At 42.9% G+C, this 25,015-nt stretch overlaps 1 protein-coding gene across 2 annotated transcripts in view; it reads right to left on the reverse strand.

Moving 5' to 3' along the window:
* Window positions 1–24,742, reverse strand: part of ZNF131 (zinc finger protein 131) — a gene marked incomplete at its 5' end in the record, with an annotated part of 31,687 nt that extends 6,945 nt beyond the window's left edge. The window contains 5 exons of one of the 2 annotated variants that reach the window (XM_079702399.1): window positions 3,696–3,918; window positions 4,021–4,381; window positions 15,227–15,371; window positions 23,541–23,642; window positions 24,619–24,742. In XM_079702399.1, coding sequence (XP_079558525.1) covers window positions 3,696–3,918; window positions 4,021–4,381; window positions 15,227–15,371; window positions 23,541–23,642; window positions 24,619–24,742 — 955 coding nt within the window. Of the gene's footprint in view, window positions 1–3,695; window positions 4,382–15,226; window positions 15,372–23,540; window positions 23,643–24,618 lie in introns of both variants that reach the window. The other variant, XM_079702398.1, reaches the window with a different exon arrangement.
* Window positions 24,743–25,015: the final 273 nt, after the last annotated feature.

Here is a 25,015-nt window from a genome sequence, read left to right on the forward strand (position 1 = left end):
ACTCCAAATGAGTGACTTATCTCTCCTCCAAGTCTGTGTACACTTAATTTCTTTTGTCTGGAACGCTCATCTCCTGGCTAACTCCTTTTCCTTTGGGAGTCATAGGGTAAACCCTCTAGGAAGCCATCCTTGTCTCCTTCATCATAAACAGCACAAGCAGGCATTCCCATAAGACTCTGTGCTTACCTCTATCAGCACTTAGCTGATTGTGCCTGCTTGTCTCCCCTAACGTAACTTTGAACTCCTTGAAGGCAGGGACTCTAAAATTTATCTCCATGACCTAGCAGGCTGGCATTATCATCACTATTATCCAAATGGAAACAAAGTAATTCAGGACAAGTAACAGCCAAAATTTTGCAAATCAAGCGTGGATTACTGTGCATGCTTTAAGAACATACAAGAAACCAAAGCACTAAACTAATGAAAGTATGCAAAATATGAAATTGAGGGGGGTGTATTATGTATATGTTGAGAGTAGGAAACAGGAACGGGACCATTTATCTTTACACTTACTTAGTTTGTTATAAGTGAAAAATGATCCACCCTTTATTAACACAAACACAATTAAAAACTGTTTACTGGGGGCTTCCCTGGTGGCGCAGTGGTTGAGAATCTGCCTGCCAATGCAGGGGACAAGGGTTCGAGCCCTGGTCTGGGAAGATCCCACATGCCGCGGAGCAACTGGGCCCGTGAGCCATAACTACTGAGCCTGCGCGTCTGGAACCTGTGCTCCGCAACAAGAGAGGCCGCAATAGTGATAGGCCCGCGCACCGCGATGAAGAGGGGCCCCCGCTCGCCAACTAGAGAAAGCCCTCGCACAGAAACGAAGACCCAACACAGCCTAAAATAAATAAATAAATTTATTTTTAAAACCCTGTTTACTTATGTTCCTCTTGAATTTACTAAATCACTGATCACATATGCTACTGTCTTGTCACTAATTACTAGTACAATAATTGATCGAGGTTAAAAAACACAGTAAAAGTTCAGTTTGCTTTACATACTGAACTGTTCCTTCAAAGGGCATCTGGTTCTGTAATTTGTAACAACTACTTAACTAAGGTACTTAAGTTATCTCACATAATTCTGAAGGGAAACACAGACATAAAACATAATGTGGGGGGCTTCCCTGGTGGCACAGTGGTTGAGAGTCCGCCTGCCGATGCAGGGGACACGAGTTCGTGCCCCAGTCCGGGAAGATCCCACGTGCCGCAGAGCGGCTGGGCCCGTGAGCCATGGCTGCTGAGCCTGTGCGTCCGGAGCCTGTGCTGCGCAATGGGAGAGGCCACAGCAGTGAAAGGCCTGCGTACCGCAAAAATAAATAAATAAATAAATAAATAAACCTAATGTGGGGCTTCCCTGGTGGTGCAGTGGTTAAAAATCCGCCTGCCAATGCAGGGGACACGGGTTCAAGCCCTGGTCCAGGAAGATGCCACATGCCGCGGAACAACTAAGCCCGTGCGCCACAACTACTGAGCCTGCGCTCTACAGCCTGTAAGCCACAACTACTGAGCCTGTGTGCTGCAACTACCGAAGCCCATGCGCCTAGAGCCCCTGCTCTGCAACAAGAGAAGCCACTGCAATGAGAAGCCTGCGCACCGCAACGAAGAGTAGCCCCGGCTCGCCACAACTAGAGAAAGCCCATGTGCAGCAACAAAGACCCAACGCAGCCAAAAATGGATAAAATAAATAAATTTAAAAAAAAACATAATGTGATTTAGCTCTAAACTTTTCTGTTCAATCCAAAATATAATGTGCAGGGCTTGGAAAGTATATTTTAAAACTTCCAAAATGGTCTGCATTTCCTACGTTCAAACAGGTAAGTCACTAGGTAATGTTTTGGGTGAAAGAGACAATTGTTTCTACTTTCACACTGATAGGAAATAATATAAAAGTGATTATCTGTTGGGGTACTGGAAACTCCTATCAAAATGTGCTAGTTACCAAGTAACATTTATTTACTAAGTTGTGCTGCAGGTACACCAATGCTTTTGCAAAACTAATGCACAGTTACCACAAACATGTTCATCAGAAGACCATTAACATAGGTGCTTATTTGTTTTTTAAGAACTAAAAACTATACCTTTAGGCAGTTTCCAAATACAGAACAGGTCTTTACATATAATGTTTGTAAAACCAGAAAGCATTTCCCCCAAAGATTTCATGAATGCCTATTAGTTACCCCAAATTAGTTACCTTAAAGCCTTCTAAATTCATAGTGAGACTTTAAGTAAATTAGGAGATTCCCTTGCTGTTCACTTATTTATCCAGTTCCTGAGTATTACTACCAAGGGTTTGAATAGTGAGGGATCCACACTATTTGAATCTATCTGTTTTCTCAGTTTCAAGTAGTATGTAGCAAGCAACTCTGGACAGCAAGGGATCTATGAAAAAATTTCATCCAAAGTTCTCCAAACTCTAGCATCAAAGAGAAAGTTCTGAATAGTGTGGGATAACGCTATTGTATTCACTGTATTAACAGTCTCAATAGCCTTAACCATCTCACACAGTAAGAACTTGGGAACAAAGGTCCAGAAGTCTGACACTTAGCACTCTGCAGCAACTGCTTTCCCCACACATTGTCACAGTGGGTTTAGGGACTCCCCAAGATTCCAAGTCATTCGTGGTGTTAACTCCTGTGGTATGGCACAGGAGACCTAGCAGAGAAAGCCTGGGGTGTGGGACCAAGGACAGGGAATCTGACAGGGAGAAAAATAGGCCCAGGGATGGATGCAGAACTATAAGGGCCAGAGGTTCTAAGGTAGACTTCCTGGACATCTCCCTCACGTCTGGGATGGCTCTTAGCAGAGTACAGAGACCTTACCCTTTTCATCTCCCTGGCTGTGCACCAGTCCTGACATGTTTGCCCTTGGAGAGATGAAGGAGATGGACAAATACTGCCTTCCTATCTGCCAGGTCAAAACAGATAACCAAATGTATGCAAAGGTATAAACATATTTGGGATTGTTTGCAAATGTACCCATCTATGTAATGTGTTAACATAAGGCAGGGCAAGTAAAAACAGTTAACAGTGAAGTTTCAACTGTAATTAAAATCTCATAATCTATAACCCTTAATAAAGAATCACCAACTGTTTTATGTATTTTTTAAAAAAATATAAAAATTGGGGGCTTCCCTGGTGGCGCAGTGGTTGAGAATCTGCCTGCCGATGCAGGGGACACGGGTTCGAGCCCTGGTCTGGGAGGATCCCACATGCCGCGGAGCAACTAGGCCCGTGAGCCACAACTACTGAGCCTGCGCGTCTGGAGCCTGTGCTCCACAACAAGAGAGGCCGCGATAGTGATAGGCCCGCACACCGCGATGAAGAGTGGCCCCCGCTTGCCACAACTAGAGAAAGCCCTCGCACAGAGACGAAGACCCAACACAGCAAAAATAAATTAATTAATTAATAAACTCCTACCCCCAACATCTTAAAAAATAAATAAATAAAATAAAAATAAAAATTGGCAAGATGTAAGAATGAAAATTACTTTCAAAGTTAGTACTGATTTTGCTTTGAAAGCATAAATATTTCAACTAATATTATAAAAACACTGTGTGCTCAGCCGGCACATTAGGGAACACAGGAAGTGGTTCCTGTGGTGCTAATTACAATAAGAAAAAAGGATTTAGACACTTAGCTTCAAGTGAATGTGGAAAATCTATACTTTTAACATAAAGTATTTGCTAATTACCTGTATGCTTTCGAAGATGCTCTTTAAAATGTCCAAAGTGGTCAAACTGTTTCTCACAGTACTGACATATGTGAATTTTTTTCCCAGTTCTTTGCTTCTTACTGACTCCACCTTCTTCAAGGTGGTAACAATTGAGGTGCTGTTTCCATGCGCTCTCCCGAAGATACCTTTTATTGCATATTTCACACTTGAAACTCTCAGTGGAGTGTGATTTCATGTGTTCCTTAAAATGGTAAAACAATTTAAATGAACGGTTACATTTCTCACAATGGAACAAGTCCTTCACATGTGACAGCTGAAGTTCCACAATTTCAATACCTTCTACCTGTTTGCTTGTGGGGTCAGAGGCACAGCCATCTTCATCTTTAATCTGCCCTTTTCTATCACCCTGACGGTACTTGCTGGTGATATCTGCCAATAATGCCAGAGCGGAATCATCAGAGGAACCTGTGCTCTGAATATACTTTATGGACTGCCTGGCAGTAGCCACATCCTCTAACGTTTCAATGCCTTCATCTTCCACTTCGATTGTGCCTTCAGCAATCTCCACCTCGATTTCAACAGGTTCAGATTCTGCAGACGGCAATGACTCAGTGATAACATTTGAAGTTTCTGCAATCTTTCTTTTTTTTGCTTCACTTTTTCCTGTGGTAGTTTCCTCTAGTGGAGCTGAGTTTTCTTTGTTCCTGAAATACACAATGTATGGATTAAAAAAATCTATAAGATCAATCAAAATCCTACCAGGCTTTTTGGAAGAATTGATAAGCTGATAATAAAATTTGTATGGAAAGGCAGAAAACAAGACTGTAAGACTTATACGACCTGATTTCAAGACTTACTATAAAGCTACAAAATTAAGACAATGTGATATTGGTGAAAGGATACACATGGAGATTAATGGAAGAGAATAAAGTCCAGAAATAGATCTACATATATATATAGTCAACTGACTTCTGAAAAAAGGTTCCAAAGTAATTTAATGGAGAAAATATAAAACAGTGGTGTTGGAACAACTGGTATCTATATGGTAAAAATAAACCTTGACCCTTACCCTATTATACACAAAAAAATTAAAAATGGATCATAGACTTAAATGTATGAACTAAAACTATTACACTTCTAGAAGAAAACAGGATAAAAATCTTTGCAACATTGAAAGATTTCTTAAATAGCACACAGAAAGCAGAGACTTTCAGCAAACATTGATAAAATGGATTTCATCAAAATTAAAAACTTGGTCCTTTGAAATACACAGTTAACAGAAAGGCACACCATAGACCAGGAGAAAATATTTGTAAACATATATCTGTCGAAGGTCTTATATAGAGAATACAAAAAGAATTCGTACAATTCAATGAACTCAACGGCTTAAGACAACTGTTGGGAGACAATTCCCCATGAGTCCCTTGTGTTTCTGCATATCTTGTGAATTGACAGCTTTGGCTCTGGACTAGTTTTCAAGGATGTTTGTTTGCTGAAGAGCCAACAGCCTGGGAAGATAGAGTGGCTCCCACTGGAGAAGAGGACACCTTTACTTACTGTCCAATATAATAATGTCCCCCACTGTGGGATAAAGGTCAGGCAGGTTTGTTTGCAGCCCATTCTAAAAGATTTTGGTTTCCTAAGCTGGAGATCCTTCAGCTGTGATGAAAAATGACCACATGCAGAGCATTCACCTGGGCCACTCTATGTTACCCCTGTGGGACTTGAGGAAGGGAAAAGTGGCACAAATAGAAAACTCATGCTGCCTGCTGTGCAGAGAATAATAAAGTCCTTCTTTCTGACCTACGAGTCCTGTTATCTTCTATCAGCATCCATGAAACCATGGCAGGATAATTTCTTGGCTTGCAAGTAGGATAAAAACTCAGATCCCTCACCGACCTTGCCAAAGTTTGGCAACCAAGAACAGGGTGCTGAAAAAGACAAGGCTTTCTGGAACAGGAAGGATGAAACCTCACAGAGCAAGTGGAATTTGAGGAAGTCTACGAGAGCTGGCAGTAAACCTGTTTACCAAATTGTATGGTCAACTGGGCAATAAATGGTCCTCTACTTATTTGCCTATTGCTCTGAGTTCAACTGTGTGCCCCTAAAAGATATGATGAAGTCCTGACCCCTGATATCTGGGAATGCGACCTTATTTAGAATTGTCTTCGCAGATGCAATCAAGTTAAGCTGAGGTCACCAGAGCAGGCCCTACTCTAACTAAGTCTTTATAAGAGGGACATGTGGACCCAAAGAAGAGAAGGCCATATGAAAACACTGAAGGAAGACGGCAATGTGAAGATACAGGTAGAGATTGGAGGTATGCTGCCACAAGCCAAGGAACACCTGGGGCTACCAGAAACTAGAAAGGGCAAGGAAGGATTCTCCCCTAGAGGCTTTTGAGGGAACATGGACCTACCAACACTTTGATTTAGGACTTCTAGCCTCAAAAACTGTGAGAGAATACATTCGTGTTGTTTTAAGACATGCAGTTCATGGTACTTTGTTATGGTAGCCCCAGGAAACGAAAACACCTATTAATGAGGAAAAACTGAGAAGGTGGTTACAGGATGAGTACTGGGCAGTACTCAACTGGAATGGTGTCCCAGTTGCTGCAAACTTGCTAGGGGTGGGGGAGGCAGCGGAGGACTTCCCTGCCAATTGGGTGGTCAGCCTGAAGTCTGCCCACAGTAACAATTAACACTAAGATTCAAAGGGAGTAGGAGGGTGGAGACAGAAGGTTCTGCCCCTTTACAGACAAGTTACTGTCACATGTACCTAAACCAAGTGTGCCAGGAGGGAAATTCACAACTGCTACGAGCAGAAACCAGTTGAGTCATTAGAACTTTGGCTGGTCCACATGGGAGATGAGGGGGCAACATAATGCTTGTAGAGCAAGGAAGAATTGCAACACCCGGGCCATCTCAGGGCTCAGCTCCTCCTGCAGTTTGTCATGTCCACCTGAGATCTATTTGGAGATGATTGTAAAAGGTTTGAGTTTTTTTGCAGTGGGTCCTGGCTGCCATAAGGGTGCTGTGGATGCTCTTGGAGAGACTTCTCTGAAGCAAATTCCTACGATGAGGCATTGACTAGTTAAGAGTCTTCCTGCTCAACTGGGTTTATAATGCTGATGAAGATGAGTCACTGGGGAATGAAAAAAGGATCCAAAGTAATATAAAATTCTTTGGTCAGGCCTGCTGAAAAGCCCCCTGTTATGTTAGACCAGGAACAAGTGTAAGAGATGTTATCATGACAGTGAGGCAGCAAATGTCCAAGATTAAGCTACACTCTTGAAAAAAAACCACCACTGCAGAAGTCAAGTCTGAGTCAGCTAAAAGGCATAAACCACATGGCCCCAACTAGAAATCAATGTGGATGGGGCTACTGAATCAAGGGGTCCCCCAAACTGACACTGACAGTGTCAGTAGTGATGACTTTGCTGCCTGATAGAGGGCTTTGAGTGGGCTGAAAACACTGGAGGTTTGTTTGGCTGAGCCACATGCAGCTCCAGTGCTGCTTGAAACCAAAATGTGCCTTGCGCACTGGCAGAGAATCACTTTCTCCCTCCACACCACTTCCCCTCCTTCTACCTTCCCGTTGCCTCTAACTTGACCTCACCGGCTTGGAGAAAGATAATTAGGGTTGGAGCCAAGGTCTCCTTGTTCCCAAGGGTAAACAGTGAAGACACCGTGTATGCATCCAAGTATGCTGAGGAAAACTCAAGAATGGGAGAGGCTCAAACTTCCATGGCTCTGTTTTATCCAGCAGGTGTCCAACTCACCATCCCACCTGGTTCCACAGAGAGGAGGCACTTACATGCAACTGATGGGGCTTGGGCAAGGATCACAGCAGGAAAGGGAGGCTGTCCTGACCCTGTGGGTGGGCCTGATTCTACATACTGTTGTTGCTTTGACATCTGAATGCACAGCAGGGATTGGTATGGCACGTGCATTTACCACTTCTCATCCCATAAGTACCAGAGACGGAACAACCCAATTGAGAAGAGCCAGATGTAGAGAAGAGCTACTGGAACAAACTCCCCTACGTTAGCCACCAGTAGCTGGGTCAGAATTCAGCACAAGTGTCTTATCTTTTGATATCTAAAATTTGTACTATACTGTTGATATCCTACTGACTGGCAAGCCAGAAGTCTCAGTCTCAAAGGCCCTGACCGTAGTGTTATGACACCTCTACCAGCAGAGGTTGCTGATAAATCCCAACAAAATTCAGAGGACTGCTCACCAGGTAGAGTTTCTTGGGACTAGACAGGCAGATTCACAACACTCAATCCCCTGCAGCAGTAAAAGAAAACCTGTTTTTTCACCTCCTCCCTCTTCCCACCAAAAATGAAGCCCAGCATCTTACTGTACTTTTTAGGTACTAGAGACAATATGTGCCTCACCTGCGCATTCTACTTTCTTCGTTATATCAGTCAATCTGCAAAACAGCGTCTTTTAAGTGGGGCTCCAACCAACAGGCTGCATTGGAAGTTTCCACCAAGCTGTGGCACAATCTCTACCTTCGGGCCCCAAAACCCTAACGACCTCTTTGAGCTGTAAGTCTCTGAGACTGACGCTTTTTGCAGATTAGAGCTTCTGGCAACGGGAGGTCATCTCCACCCCAAGGTATTCCCTGGATTTTGGACTTGCCAATTCCCTGACATGGCTACAAGGTACACTCCCTTTGACAAGAAAGGATTAGCTTGCTACTGGACTCTTGTTAAAAGTGATGCCTGATCCATGGAAACTTTGAGGCTCTCTAGCCTGATACTGCCGTTTGGGAGTGTGTTAACTAAGACTTCATGACTAGCAAGGTAAGATGTGCCCAACAAGTCTCACTGGTCATAAAGAAATAGTGACAGTCAAGAAAGCAGTTGGTCTCTCGGCTTTACGTGAGAAAGTGGTGGCTCCCCCACGCTGCTGCCCAAAGAAAGCCACTAGATCGATGGGGTCTTTGATTCACTAATGGTTTGGCTAAGCTGAAGGCTGATGGTATTCACTGGGCTGCTGCGGATGCTCAGCCTTAACACCAACTTTGCAAAACCAAAAGTGGACATGGCTGCTCTGCTCAGAAGGCAGAACTCAAGGCTGTCTTTGTCGCTCTGGACAACACTCTCCACTATGAGCCTTGTTGTATTTTTACTGACTCTTGGGCTGTTGCAATGGCCAAGCTGCCTGGGAGACCTGCAAGTCTTGGCAGATTAGACACCCATCTTTCCACAACTGTGGCAACGAAGAGCAGCTATTGTTTCAACTCTCTGGATAACTGATTAGATGCTCATGGTAAAAGCCTGTTCTCTGATACCAACTGGAATCAAGTTGCTTATCAACCTACACTGCCCAGACTTCCATCACTGCCACCTAGGCCCAACATTATTCTGAACATGGTGACACATCCACCATCAGAGACTGAGCAGAAATTCAAAGACCCTATGCTTCTGATGGAGAAGTTGCTACCGCATGTCAGACTTGTGACACCTGCCAAAGTTGGCCTGTTTGTTTCATGGTGAATGAGGCCAAATCATACAGGGCATTGTGTCCAACTGTTCCTGGCAGGCTGACTACACTAGACCTTTCACCCCATCTCAGGGCTATCCCTGATGCCTCACAACTACTGACACTTTTTCAGGTTACACTGTTGCTGTTCCAGTCTGAGCAGTTGGTTCTGGCCACACCAGATGGCTCTTGAAACTAAGCTGTGTCATATGTTTAGCTTTCTGGACCATCTGCAGTCTGATAATGATGCACCAAAAGCTATTCAATTGGCTGTTAGTCAAGGTATTGTTAAAACTTTCAAGCTCCCTGCCATCCACAGATACTGATATTGTAGAGGATTACAATAGTTTCCTCAATTACTGACTCAAAAAGATTTCAGACTCTACTTCCCTCACTTCCTCCTTGTCCAAAGGTCCTAGTAAGGCAGTTTGGTCATCAAACTCAGCTCTCCCAGGAAAAGGATCTGTTTTTAGCTGCCTCCTGGGTAATGATCAAGCCTAATGGGGTGGGAAGTTACATAAACCTAAATGGAAGTTCAGGATCTGTCCCGACCATTCTCAGACACAATCTTTTTCCTTCTGCCTAATGGCAACCCTGGGACGGCCTGGTTGGTACCACTTCCAGGTGACAGCCTGGTCAAAAGTGGGCCTAGCAGATTCAAACCTAGTTCAAGTTCAGCCATCTGGATTCTCTTATTGAATGGACATCATCTTAGATCCTAAGAATAATGACCACTTAGTTGAATATACTGCTTGCCAAGTACAATCAGATTGGCCCTTGTGAGCCAAAGTGGGAGACATAACGGGTCTCTTAAGTTTTATAAAATATTCTTGTCCCTGACCATTCCAGACGAAAGGTCTGGGTAAGGGGAAGAGATGACTGGAAAAGGGATTAAGTTACAGCTACTAGAATGGGATACACTGATTTTGTGGAGGCGGAGGGAGAACCACCACCCTGGAACCTGGAGAGAGAACCTCTTAGACTCCAGGAGGTATGGGGGAAGAAGGGACATTAAAAACCTTTGTTCTTCAGAACCGCTCTTAGAGCCTTCCTCAGCTAGGAAGAGGCTCTCATGCAGCTCTCCCCAACTGCTGAAACGTGCTGGATCTGCCATCCCACGCCAGAGGGCTCTGACAACTGGATCACCATCTCCCTTAACTTTACCGAGAAGTATTTTGCAAACAGCAGGGGATGGTCAAGCGTCCTGCATGCCCCATGCAAAACACGAGATGTTGGCCCACTACCATTCCCAAAGCTGAGGCTCAGTTCGCGAGGTGGCTGACTGCCATTCAGCTGGCATCCAGGTGCTCAGGATAAACAGAACAGACCGAACTGGCTGCCCTCAGACATTCAGTCCAAAAACAAGGCCTAGACCCAATCATTCTGAGCTGGGAAAGAGGGAGACAATGTTGGTGACAATGTCAACCTGTGCCCCTGACTGATGAAGGTCCCCCTTTGGGGGCACAAACAACTATACTTCCTGTATGGAAGCCAAGTACTAACTTCCTTCCCTCCCAAAAATATGCCTTGCAACTCTGAGGTGGGAAGAAGGGACCATCCAGTGTTTAGGGAAACACCACTAGTAGATCACTTTAGTTCTCAGATGGCCATGGAGGTCTCTCCAAAATGAGGCTACCCTTGGGACTTTCCTGGCAGTCCAGTGATTAAGACTCCACACTTCCAATGCAGGGGGCGCGGGTTCAATCCCTGGTCAGGGAGCTAAGATCCCACATGCCGCCTGAGCGGCCAAAAGAAGAAAAGTAACCCTTGGTTACTTGGGGGAGCGTCCTGGAGGAATAACTGACTTATTTATGCAAGCCCTACGGGCAGTTTTCTCTACAATGGGAGTCATCCAAATAAAAAGGTGGTAGAAAATTTGTGCCTGACTCAAGACAATGTGATCAATGACACCACTTGGGCTCTGGAAGGTATTCATGTCAGCCTCAAATCACTGGCCAGGGTTATTACAGAGGCTAAACTTGCCCTAGACTTCCTCCCTGTGGACCAATGCTCAGACTGTGCAATGGCTAAAACATCTTGCTATACTTAGATTAATGCTTAGGGCTAAGTGGAAAAGTCAATACACAAACTAAAGGAGAAAGCCACCTGGCTTTCTAGGGATTTGTTCAGTTGGTTGAGTGTAGGACCTTAGTGGGGGTACGTGCATGCTTAAGCTTAGCACTGCAGGGTGGCCACATCCTGCTACTTGGAGTGCTACTGATAGCTGTCTTAATTAAATCCAGTGTAAGGAAAACTGAATGGATTAGGTCCCAGTCCCCTATTTGTCAGATCAATCAGCGTGGTCACGGAGTAGTGTGCTCGTGGGAAAATTCACCAGAAGCTAAAACAGTGTAGAAGAAAACTCTCCATGGATCCCTCATGTTTCTGCATATCTTATACACAAACACACTGGCAGTCTTTTGTTCTATCTTTTCAAGGTTGTCTGTACAGCAAATTGCCTTAGAAAATAGAGCCTGTCTTCCACCAGAATGGAGGGCAGGTTCGTTTATTATACAGAAAAATAAAGATAACAGCCCCTCTGGGGCAAAAGCTGGGCAGGTTTGCTTACAGCTCATTATAAAAGATTTGGGTTTCCTAAAGCCCAGAGTTCCTCAACTGTGATGTAAACCACTGTGAGCACGGTACACAGCGAGGCCACTGCATCATTCCCCACTGGACTCTGGGCGGGGCCGGGGGGGCGGCATCATGAGCTTCATGTTGATATGAACATGAAACTCATGCTGCTCCATATGCTGTGAGAGAAATAAAGTCCTTTCTGACTCATGAGTTTCATGTTTTCTGCCAGCATCCATAAAAATGTGGCAGGCCAACTTATTAGCTTGCAAATAGGATAAAGTCTTCCACCTGTCAGTTCTTGACAATATCCCAATTTTAAAAATGGGCAAAGGATACTTCACCAAAAAAGATAAACAGATGGCAAAAAAGCACATGAAAAAATGCTCAACATCATTAGTCATTAGGGAAATGCAAATTAAAACCACTATATACCTACCAACTTGGCTAAAACGAAAAAGTATGATCATACCAAGTATTAGCAAGGCTGTGGAGCAGTTGCAACTCTCATACACTGCAAGTTGGAATGTATCACTTTGGAAAACAGTTTGGCAGTTTCTTAAAAAAAAAATTAAATACATCTACCATACAACCCAGCTATTCCAATACTAGGTATTTACTGAGAGAAATAAAACCATATGTCCAAAGACCTACACACAAACATTCGTAGCTACTTTACCTGTAACAGTCAAAAACTGGAAACAACCTAAATGTCCATAACAGACCGTATATCCATACAATGGAATAATAAAAGGCAATAAAAAGGAACCCACAACAACATGGACAAACCTCTAAAACATGACACTAAGTGAAGAAAGTCAAAGATGAAAGACTACACGCCTTAGGAATCCATTTATATGACATTCTAAATAAGATAAAGCCACAGTTATAAAAATCAGATCACTGGTTGCCTGGGGCTGGGGATCAGGGTCGACTGCAGGGTCATAAGAAAACTTAGGGTGATGGGAATGTTTTTATGTCTTGATTGTGGTGGTGGTTACACCACTGTGTACAATTAACAAAATTCAAACTCTACATTAAAATGGGTGAATTGTATTATATGTAAATTACATCTTAAAAGGCTGGGGAGGAAAAAATCTGTAAGGCAAATGTTTCTTCCTAACAAATAACAGGAACCTTCTCCTACAGTTTTAAATAAACAATGATGCAATTTCAGCAAAATAAGGTCCTAGTATTTTTTTTCAGTGCCATTCAAAAAGTGTACACTATATTCCAAAAATACTTGCATATTGCAAATGTGAGAAGAGCCTTATTCACCTTCCGTACCTGCAAAACAGTTATACAATAGTCTACTCAATATAGTTGCCTTCACCAGTTGATTTAAACACAACTACATTATGTAATTTTTATTCCTAAATTGTATAACATTATACACAGCCAATTATAAACAGCCAATATGTAATACTGCTATCTTTCTGAAGAATTCTTCAGAGTATACTGCATGCCTAACTGGTTCATGAAACAATTCAACGTGCTACTATATTTATATTGTAAAGCGCTGACGGTTATAATTATTATAAGGATCCCAGTCTTATAATAATAAACCTTCTAAAAGGTTCTAAATAGGCCTAGTAAAACAGCTGTACCCAGCTGTTCTTACCCAATGACTAGACACATGAACTCAATTAAATGCCTACCAAATCCAACCTGGGCCGTTGTCACAGAATATATTCCAATGTTCTGTTACTCAGGACTTTCCCTGTAGTAAGATGCTACTCGCTACCATGAGCAGCAAAGGGACCACACAGAACATGTTTTCAAAAAGTTCTCATACAGGATCTAACCACAAATCTGATGTTGCCCCATGCATATATATTCCCCTAGCCTACCTCCATATTGAGAAGGTATGACCTAATCAGGTATATATCCTCAACACACCTCTATTTTGCTATCCGTGTCTCTGCAGGAGAATACTGGCTTGGTTTTAATGGGCATGCACCCATCCATCCATTCATAAATGTTAACTGCACACCTACTATGTGCCAAGCAGTAGCCATCAGAGAAAATATACACACCATGCTCTTGTCAGAAAAGTCTAATCTTGAACTCTGTCACCAAACTAATTAAAAGCTCATTAGGAGAAATAGTATTTTTGGATGACTACAGTTCAATTATTTCTTAGTTATTCCAAGTTATATCTTTTGACTGAACCACATCAGTGAGTCAGACTAGATCATTCTGTCCCATGTGAAACTGATTTTACCAAACTGCACATTAGTGTTATACCAATGACCTATATTGAGGGTCACAAGAAACAAAGCCAGGAGATAACAACCCCCGTGCCAGACTCCATGCTAACCACTTTACATTCATTCATTCAGCCCTCACAAATAATCCTATGTAGAAAGTACCATTTTTATCCCCATTTGACAGATAAGGCAACTGAGCAGCTGACAGCAGACCGAGGCAGTCTGACTCCAGAGCCCTTGTTCTTAGACACTACCATGCCCCTATTCATTATGTAAGATGCTGAGGTCTTTATTCATTATATCACTTAATGTTTTCCTAATAACTTCCTATGAGAAACTGTGTGTTTTAATACCAAGAATGGCTCCTAAGCAACTGATTTGTTCTCATCTTATTATAAATAATGTAACTGAGGTGTTTTTTTCCCCTTTTTCTTTGCACTAGGTACTTCAGAACTCAGGGCTAGACTCAGCCCATCTAGCAAGTGTACAGACTTAAACAGCATGCATTTTGGCCATCACCTTTCACTGATTATCACTTCCACCTGGCCTGTTTCTTATATCTTCACCGATTTCCTCACTTATTTATTTATTTTTTTTTTGCGGTACACGGGCCTCTCACTGTTATGGCCTCTCCCGTTGCGGAGCACAGGCTCCGGACACGCAGGCCCAGCGGCCATGGCTCACGGGCCCAGCCGCTCCGCGGCATGTGGGATCTTCCCGGACCGGGGCATGAACCCGTGTCCCCTGCATCGGCAGGCGAACTCTCAACCACTGCGCCACCAGGGAAGCCCCTCCTCACTTATTTTTAAACAGTACCATGTTAACCTTTGTAAGCCAAACCGTTTTTAGAGTAAGTCTTGGTACAATTAACAACTTGAATCCACAGAATAGTTTATAGGAACCCAGAGAACTCCTAAAAAGATGCCTAGTCCTCCTTATTTTATTAGAAACAAAAGATGCTACTTGAGTTAATAATAGCAGTTTTTACATAAGGACAAGAAATCAAGCGTGAGGGAAAGAACAATCATAACCAGTAGAACTTTATAGATCCTTAAATACACATTCTTAATTTCAAAACATCAGTTCTTTACGGCATGATACATACAATACATTCTTGACTAACAGGGTGAACATGACTGACTATAACTATCTCTGCCTCACTAAGGAAATCAGTTCCTTATGGCATGACATAATAAATTCTTGACTGACAGTCAGGGTGAACATGACTGAATATAACTATTTGTTCCCCATTAAGGAAATAAGTAATTACCTGACTTCAAGGGCTTTGATAGCTTCAAGCATTTGTAGAAACTCTGCTGCTTTCCATACATCGTTGGCTTCTTCTTCTCCTTGTATCATTAATTTTGCTGTATACGTGAACTCAATCAAATGACGAAAGGCCATTTTACTAACACCTGTAAAAAAAAAAAGACATGCATTAACATGTATTCACATTGATTCAAATCTTATAACATTTATTAAAGAAAAAAACATAAGCCCAGTGTTTGGAAAATGATTAGTATTTGTCATTTTGGAAGATAATTTCCTGGCAGAATTCTCATTTACAGTATAATAATTTTGTAGCCAAGTTCAGCGCTAACTAGCGAACTACTTTAAGATCTTTCCCAAAGACTTCCTAAGGCTCTTTCAGAACAGTAAAATCTATCACTCAAATACACGAATGGGCTATTACATCAGACATGCTATGTTGCCTGCCAGGGAGCTCTGTGTCAACTCAGCTCCAAAATCATCAAGAGCTTTCAAAAGCTTAGTAAATAAAGTTCAGTACCACTCTGCCTTTATTTCAAGGTCCTTCACATTATTTTTCTACTTACCACTATTTTTCCTTCCAAATTTTAAACTATATCAAGCCCACACTATATACTGATCCTCAAACAAACCCTTCACTTTCTAAGAATTTCCTTGCCTTCCTTAACACCCTCCATCCTGAATGCTTAATCACCTTACCTCGACAAATCCTACCACCCTTGAAGGACCAATTTTAATGCCACATCTTTAATGAACCTCTTTAATAGCTCCCTCAGGCTGAACTCTGTACCTGGTCTTATAGTTAGAATTCATGGACAACTCCTGACTGTAAGCTACTTCATGGAAATCTGCCTCTACACCCACCTCACAGTATCTAACACAATGCTTCCTAAAATGCAGGCACATAAAGTAGGTATAAATGGATAAAGGCTAAAGTCACTTTCAGAATTAAGCTTCCACAATTCCAAGCTTTCTTTGCAAGTTTCTGTTTAAATTTTGGCCCCAAATGATACTCTACCTCTTTGTGCTCTTCAAAGCTATATAATATTGTTTCAGTCTGCTAATGCAAGGCTATGAAAAGCTACTGACAGGAACAAAGAGAAAACTTGTTTTTATAGATTTTTTTTTATGCTAAGAAATGCCCAAGACCAAGCTGCACACAATATGCACAATTACAAACACAAAACAGGAATTTCCTGGCAGTCCAGTGGTTAGGACCCCACCCTTTCACTGCCAAGGGCACTGGTTCAATCCCTGGTTGGGGAACTAAGATTCCACAAGCTGCTCCGGGTGGCCAAAAAAGAAAAAAAAATAGGAAAAGAAAAAATATTTTTATGTTCTTCCCATGTACTTTATACACCTGAATGTGGCCTTCAGGACAACAGTAAGAATACTGGTGGAATATCCACCATCTTCTATTTGTGTTAGGAAAAAATATCGTTCAGAAAGACAACTTTCAAGTTTCAGTTCAGTCTCTCCATAACCTGTGCAATCTGGGGCAAGTCAGAACCTCTGAGCCTCAGAAAACTCATCTTCAAAATGCCTGAAAACAATCTGAATATTGAGAAGCACCATAAAATATAATGTAATATGACCAAATTACATGCTACCAAATAAGCAAACTAAAAATAACTGGATTCATTAATGGCTAATTTATTGGGTCCCCTAATCTTTTTTCTCCTGGTTGTCTTTTAACCATGTTCTTTATTATATGAGAGTAGCCTGAGGAACAGACAACTAGATTTTGCTGGGTTTTTTTTTTTTTCTTTTTTTTGCAGTACACGGGCCTCTCACTGTTGTGGCCTCTCCCGTTGCGAAGCACAGGCTCCGGACGCGCAGGCTCAGCGGCCATGGCTCACGGGCCCAGCCGCTCTGCGGCATGTGGGATCTTCCTGGACTGGGGCACGAACCCGTGTCCCCTGCATCGGCAGGTGGACTCTCACCCACTGCGCCACCAGGGAAACCCGCTGGGTTTTTTTTTTAAGTTGTTTTGACCAAACATTTAAAAGTGCAACAGAAATCTTTCCTAAAAACAATGTGTAAATTTTTCCTGAAGCAGAATGAGATTTTGATTTTTAATCAAACACACATATGTATGCCTACTATACATATCAGGCAGGACTCTAAACACTTTGCAAATCATCAACTGACTTAATCCTCCTGACAACCCTATGAAGTACTATTATAATCCCCATTTTACGGATGAGGAAATTGAGGCACAGAGAAGTTAAGTAACTTGTGAAAGTCACATAGTTATTAAGTGATAATACTAGAATCAAACCCAGATGGCTTGACTCCAAAGTGCATGATAAAGATTTTTAAATAGGATGATGGTATGAAACATTCCTGCTTGGAAGAGTTTGAATACCCATGTCTCATTCACTACAGGACTGTAATCTTTTACTCATATTTCCAAAGTCCCCCAAATCTCTTAAAACCAGAAGTTTTCCCATAAATTTGGCAGCAAAATTTGATCTGAACTGACATGAGGCTATTTATAATCTTTATCCCACTTAAATATTAATAAGCTATGCTGCTTACTAATAATACACTGGATTATTATTTGGTTATAGGATATTGCCCCAGACCCCAATGGGAGTATTATGTAATACACACAGTGGATTACCATAGAAAACTCTAAAAATTAGTAATTTCAAGGAGCAACTGGCCTCCAAGAATTTGTGGACTTAGTTCCCAATCTTGGTTAATCAGAATCACCTGTAGACTTAAGCCTGGGTCCCTGATCTCCAGAATTAAAACTGGGATAGGGAACTGTTTTTTATAAGCACCCTAAGTGCTTCTTTTTAAAATAAATTTATTTATTTGTTTGTTTTATTTTTGGCTGCGCTGGGTCTTCATTGCTGCGCACAGGCTTTCTCTAATTGCAGCGGGCGGGGGCTACTCTCCGTGGCAGTGCACGGGCTTCTCATTGCAGTGGCTTCTCTTGTTGCAGAGCACAGGCTCTAGGCGCATGGGCTCAGTAGTTGTGGCTCGCGGCGGGCTCTAGAGCGCAGGCTCAGTAGTTGTAGCGCACAGGCTTAGTTGCTCTGCGGCACTGGGGATCTTCCCAGATCAGGGATCGATCACTTGTCTCCTGCACTGGCAGGCGGATTCTTAACCGCTGAGCCACCAGGGAAGCCCACCCTAAGTGCTTCTTTTTTTTTTTTTTTTTTTTTTGCGGTACGCGGCCTCTCACTGTTGTGGACTCTCCCGTTGCGGAGCACAGGCTCCAGACGCGCAGGCTCAGCAGCCATGGCTCACGGGCCCAGCCGCTCCGCGGCATGTGGGGTCTTCCTGGACCGGGGCACGAACCCCTGTCCCCTGCATCGGCAGGCAGACTCTCAACCACTGCGCCACCAGGGAAGCCCCCTAAGTGCTTTTTATGTGGCCGGTCCAACACTGGTCCTAGGAATAAGCCACTGATCTAATTAGCTAACAGGAACCAAACTTATAACTCTATCAGGACTAGTTTAGTAACTTTCAAATTTCAGCCCATTTTCTCAATTCCTTACTCCTTTCATAATATACAATTTTTCTAAGGAAGTATCTAAGAAAAATGTTAATATAAACACTTAACCTGAGTCATTTTTCCCCTTAGGAAGAGGCAAAAGTGGGGGGTGGGCATTCTGGAATTTCTCCAGTCTTACAGAATTCCTCAATTGGTGGAAAACTCCTACTCAAATAGGATGTATGAATATGTGCTTGGATGTTTTGTCCTTGATATTAGGGGCTAAGATTTTGGACGCGATGGTAGAGTTGCTGTTTGAGAGAAACTAGGTGCTTATGGATCTGTGGTTTCAGGAGAAGTAAAGAATGGATTTGGGGCTTCCCTGTTGGCGCAGTGGTTGAGAATCTGCCTGCCAATGCAGGGGACACGGGTTCGAGCCCTGGTTTGGGAAGATCCCACATGCCGCGGAGCAACTAGCCCCGTGAGCCACAATTACTGAGCCTACACGTCTGGAGCCCGTGCTCCGCAACAAGAGAGGCTGCGATAGTGAGAGGCCCGCGCACCGCGATGAAGAGTGGCCCCCACTTGCCGCAATTAGAGAAAGCCCTCGCACAGAAACAAAGAGCCAACACAGCCATAAATAAATAAACAAATAAAATTTTTTTTTAAAAAGGCAAAATTCCCTAAAAAAAAAAAAGAATGGATTTGGAAAATTGGAGGCTCAGGTTAGGAGAAGGCTGTTGTGTTCTGAACAAGGGAGTGAATGTCTGCTGAAGATTTTTTTTTTTTTTTTTGGCGGTATGCGGGCTTCTCACTGCTGTGGCCTCTCCCGTTGCGGAGCACAGGCTCCGGACGCGCAGGCTCAGCGGCCATGGCTCACGGGCCCAGCCGCTCCGCGGCATGTGGGATCTTCCCAGACCGGGGCACGAACCCGCGTCGCCTGCATCGGCAGGCGGACTCGCAACCACTGCGCCACCAGGGAAGCCCTGCTGAAGATTTTATATGGTGTGAATCCAAGTCACAAAGCTGAGCTGGGGTGCCATTGGCTTCAAGGACAACAATTTTGACTTAAATCAAAGGTGAACTTGCAGTCCTAATCAAAGGTAACTTACCTCACCAGGGACCCAGAAAACAGGGAGAGAGCCGGCTCAGCTTGCATCTAATGACAGTTTATACTCATAGAGCATATTACAATTTAAATTCTCTTTACATACATTTGCTTTTACAAAACCCTATAAGGCAGTGGTTCTCAACACTGGCTGCATACTGGACTTGTCCTAGGGCAGTGCTGCCCTAACTTTGCTGTACAAAGGAATCATCTGAGGATTCTGTTCTGATTCAGTAGGTCTAGGGTGGAGCCTGAGAGTCTACAGTTCTAACAAGCTCACAGGTGATGCCCATGCATTACGGATCCTCAGACCACACCTTGAATAACAAGGACCTAGAGAACTTTTAAATACAGATGCTTGGATCTCACCCCTCAAAGACCGATTTAATTGATCTGGAGAAAAAGCATGGGTATTAGTACTTGCAAAAGCTCCCCTGGTGTTTCTAATGAGCGGCTAAAGACAAGAACCATCCCTATTTTACAGATGGGAGTTCTAGCTAGGATGAAGAACGCATACGCCACCCTATCTTGTCCATTGATTACAACTAAAAATCCTGAAAAGAATACATAAAGCAAATATACAAGGACTCCGAAGAAAAAACAGAAGCAAAGAGACTGGGGAGAGAAATCAAAACTCAAAGAACAGCAGTAAGTTTCCTGGTTTTATATTTTTCCTCCCACATAACCCAGCTTGAGGACAGCCCAACTCCCGTAACGTAACTGGGTAGCAGGTGCAGACAGAAAAAGCTCCAAGAGAAACTCTTTCCGGCTAGGGAACCAGCAAAGGGGATGGAGAGTGTGTGGGGGTGGGGAAAAATAGCTGGTTTTTATTCCTCTCTCAGCCCTCCCTCAAGACAAGCCCCCGTTCTGGCGCTGCACATTTATGGCTAGTTGCCACCAAGCAGGCAACTCAACTCTAAGAGAAAGTTCTCTCTGGCTGAGAACTAGGAAAGAGATTATCATCTGAAGAGCATGGAGAGAATTCTTGTTATTTTCTTCTCTCACCATGTTATTATCCAGGAAATGGATTCCACTGCAGAAAATGTACGACAGCACAGGGAGGCTAACCTCCTAGTCTCCCAGCCAGAGGGCCAGGAAAGGGAGCTCAGGGGAGCTGAAGTACAGAGGCCATCAGGAGGGAGCTGGAGAGAGGTCCTTTAAATCTGTGTATGCAGTCTTGAGCTAACCACCCAGCTGCACATGTGCAAAAATGACGTGAGGCAGCACAGCAAAGGCTTTGAGAATTACACTGTGGTGTGGACTACCACCCAGGTTGGCACACCTGGGACCTGAACAGAACAACAAAGGTTTTGAAAACTAAATTGGATCCACAGTCCACACAAGGCAGCCTGAACCTAATCAGGTTGATTGTCTGCTAAAACAAAACAAAATCAAAACAACAACAAAAACCAAAAGCATTCTCCAGAGGATTCTAACAGCACACAGAGTGTCAAAACATAATATTCAAAATGCCCATGACAGGGACTTCCCTGGTGGTCCAGTGGTAAAGAATCCGCCTTCCAATGCAGGGGATGCGGGTTCGATCCCTGGTTGGGGAACTAAGATCCCACACGCTGCCGGGCAACTAAGCCCACGTGCCACAAACTATAGAGCCCACGCGCCACAACTAGAGAGAGAAAAACCCACATGCCACAACTAGAGAGAAGCCCAAACACGCAACAAAGAAACCTTGCACTGTGACGAAAGATCCCGCATGCCTCAACAACCTGACAGACCAAAAAAAAAAAAAAAAAAAAGGAAAAAAATAATGCCCATGACATAATCCAAAATTACTTGACATATTCTGCAGATTAAAAGAGAAAAAGGAAGCTAAGATGTCCAGTGTTACACAACTGACAAACAGTAAAGCTGGGACTACAAGTCAGGTTTTCTAAGTGCATGCCCAGGGCTTTCTCTACAGCCAGGTGACCTAGCCAGATAGTACAGCAATTCCAAAGTTAAGGGCTTAAGAAGACATTGAGCCAAATTGATTCTTTAAACCTGAATCTGGCAAATAGCAAAAACAGGAAGAATGTTTTTACATTTTTCTTTCTTACTTTCTATAGTTTAAATACTGAAAGTTGTGTGTCCTGTACTATAATGGACATAGCACATCAGAAGTACAAGAGATAATCCCAAGGTGATTAGTCTTCAGAAGAAAAGACCCTACTTCTCCAGGTAGGTCAGTACTCCACACTCCACCAGCAATGCATATTCTAGCCTGGGCCACTTATTTTTTGACTTAGGATTCTGCCCAGAAGTTGACTCATCTTTGAAATCCTCCTCTCTAAAGTAAACTAAACCACTCACCCTCCCTCCTTAGTGACACCATTCTGCAACAAAATTCTCTGCAACATTTTTTGCACTCCTTAACTGTTGCTTATCCATGATTAAATTTGCAAATTCTCTAAGGGCTGTCTTATTAATCAATTTCTCATTTCCTGGGTCTGGCACGGTATATTATAATAAGTATTAAATCTGATAAACAGCCCCAATCTATTAGGCTTTGACAGTGCACCAAACACTACGCCAGGCACTCTGCAGATGCTATTTCAATTAATCATTAGTACAATAGTACAAGCCTATTAACCCACTTTTCAGATGAAGAGGCAAATAAGCAACTGAGATAAAGTAAACTGCCTGGGGTCTCAGTACCTCAGGTGAATAAACGGACAAAACTTTGCCTTGTAACAGAAGCACCATCTAGGCTGATGGATTCTCACTTTAGTAAGCTTTGAGGATTTCCACCATGCCTGTGCTCTGTCCATCACAGATAATCAAAGATAATCTATCTATGGATACCAGCCAGAATGCTAGGTAAGCTGGAACTATCAAAATAAGAGAATACCCTTAACTCTACGTTTTCTTTACTCCCCTAGACACCAAATTTTTCCAAGGGAATACTGTTTCTAGGCAACCCATTCATAACAGAGAATATATACACACTGAGAGAGATACAAAACCCAAACTCAAGAACCCTGTATTTATGTAGGTAAGCTGATTTATTTCCTACAGTTTTGGATTGAGGGGTAGAGGGCTAGCTATTGTAGCAGCAGAATTAATAGCACAAATTGAATCCCCTGCTAGCTGGGCAACCTCAGTCAAGTAACCTTTTAGAGCCTGCTCCCTGATATGTAAATTGGAAATAAAACCACTTACTTCAAAGCACTGCTGTGAACCTCAGAAAATGCACATAAGCTACACAGCATAATACCTGGCACTTGGTGGGCTATTATTACAAAAAGTCAAACAAGTATAAAAATTTCTGTTTTAAGACAGTATCTAGTATATGACCCCCTTCCATCCTAGACTTTCTACAGCCACTAGAACTTCTGAATGCTACTTCAGTTAATCTTTCCTAGCCTTTTCCATATTATGACAGCCCATTTCACACTGTGCATGTCATGCTGCTAATACAGAGGCCTGCAGCATCTGGACCAGTCTGAAACATAAGCCCACTAAATAAGATGGAAATTCACTTTTAATACATGTTTTCAAAAGACAGTGATCACTGGTATTAGCAATGAAAAAGACTCCTTTAAGAGACCAACCGTTTAATGTAAGAGTTTTTCCTGGAAGATCATTTTACGAAGCACGTTACTAAAAGTAAGAATTCTCAGGTGTCAAAAGAACAATTTATCCAGTTACCGAATAGAAACCATTGATGCCTGTTTCCCATGGTATCTTGCTAAATTAACTGCCTAAAACTTCATCAAATTATAATGCTTGCTAAATATTGTATTTAAAACAAGCATTTACCTTCTATCTCCACCAAAGGTTCCTGAGTAAACTCCTGAAAGAATTTGTAAAAGAACTTGCTGCAAGCAGCCAAAACAGCCTTGTGGGCCTTAAAATGGTGTCCTAGAGAAAAAACAAAACAAAATCATCATATTCACAAAAATCAAATATAAAACAAGTTAAGAAATTAAAGTAAAATAGGTCTTTCTTAATATAATTATAAAACTATATTCTGGACAGCTATCTTGACAAATTTAAATCTCAATTAGACATGAAGCAAGATCTTTACCTCAAGGGCCTTATTAAGTCAGCTTTATAAAGGCCACCTTACAACATTTCAGGAGGTACCACTTAAGTCAAAGGCATATCCTATTCAGTTGAAACTGCTAAATATAAACACAACCCAAAAGGTTATACGTCATTTGAAAAGATAAGAAAAAGCCACAGAATAAGCACCAAGCTGGATGTGTTTGCTATGGAAAACATTTTAGTATGCCTAATATTTGGAAACTCAACCTACAGCAGACCTGCTGTAGGCTATAATAAAGTATAGCTTGCCTCAAGAAGTCTATTTTCACTAAACAGAAAAGATACCCAAGCTGGGTTTGCATCCATTATAATGACTACTCCTAAGACTGGTAAAGACCACATTATATTTTGGGGGTTACCAAAGGGGGTACCAGTGCTGCAAAGGAATATCTCACATTTTCCCTCCAAGACCATTTGGGAAACTAGAAAGAACACTTCCCAAATGACTCCTGTGGGAGACTGCTCAAAGCAGCTTAGCAGCAGAAATCTACTAACCAAACATTTAGAGACATCCTCCCTATCCCCGCCACCTGGCACTCAAGTGTACAAGGCGAACACTTCAAAAGGCTGCAAGAAGTTAAAATGCCATGATTATGTTGAAAGCGTGACTATCCTTCTGCAGCATGGTCTACGTGAAGGGACACTGATAAGTGTCCTCGGGTTCCAGAGCACACCGTCCGCAGACTTTCGATAGGGAGTCCATAGAAGGTGGATTTAAAAAGGCGGATGGGGGAAGGGGAGAGAAGATGTGAAGCCACAAATTCGCTCCTCGGCCCACCACGCTACCCACCGTCGACAATCAGGGTGATGTCAGTAAACCGGTCCTGCTCTCGCTGTTCATTCAATCGGTCCAGGATCATTTTATGATGTTCAGGGAACTCCTGAAGGCATTCCATCGTCTCTTCGGCCTCCATGGCCGTCGGGCTGTTCTACAAAAGAGGAGCATGATAACGTACACCCATGAGCTCGGGCTGAGGAACAAAACCCCTAAAGCATAAAACAACAAAAAACAAAACCCCAGCAACGTGAAAAGAAGGGGGGAGGGTGAGACAAGAGGAGAGGAAGGCGAGGGAAGAAAGAAAGGCGAGCCGGGCGGCCGCCGCGCGTTGGGGGCCGGAGCCGCGGCCGCGGGACTCCGAGCCTGACCTAATTGGAGTCGGGAGACGCGAGCTGGAGCGGGGTGGGCA

Source organism: Hyperoodon ampullatus (assembly GCF_949752795.1).
Source record: "Hyperoodon ampullatus genome assembly, chromosome: 4".
NCBI lineage: Eukaryota > Metazoa > Chordata > Mammalia > Artiodactyla > Ziphiidae > Hyperoodon > Hyperoodon ampullatus.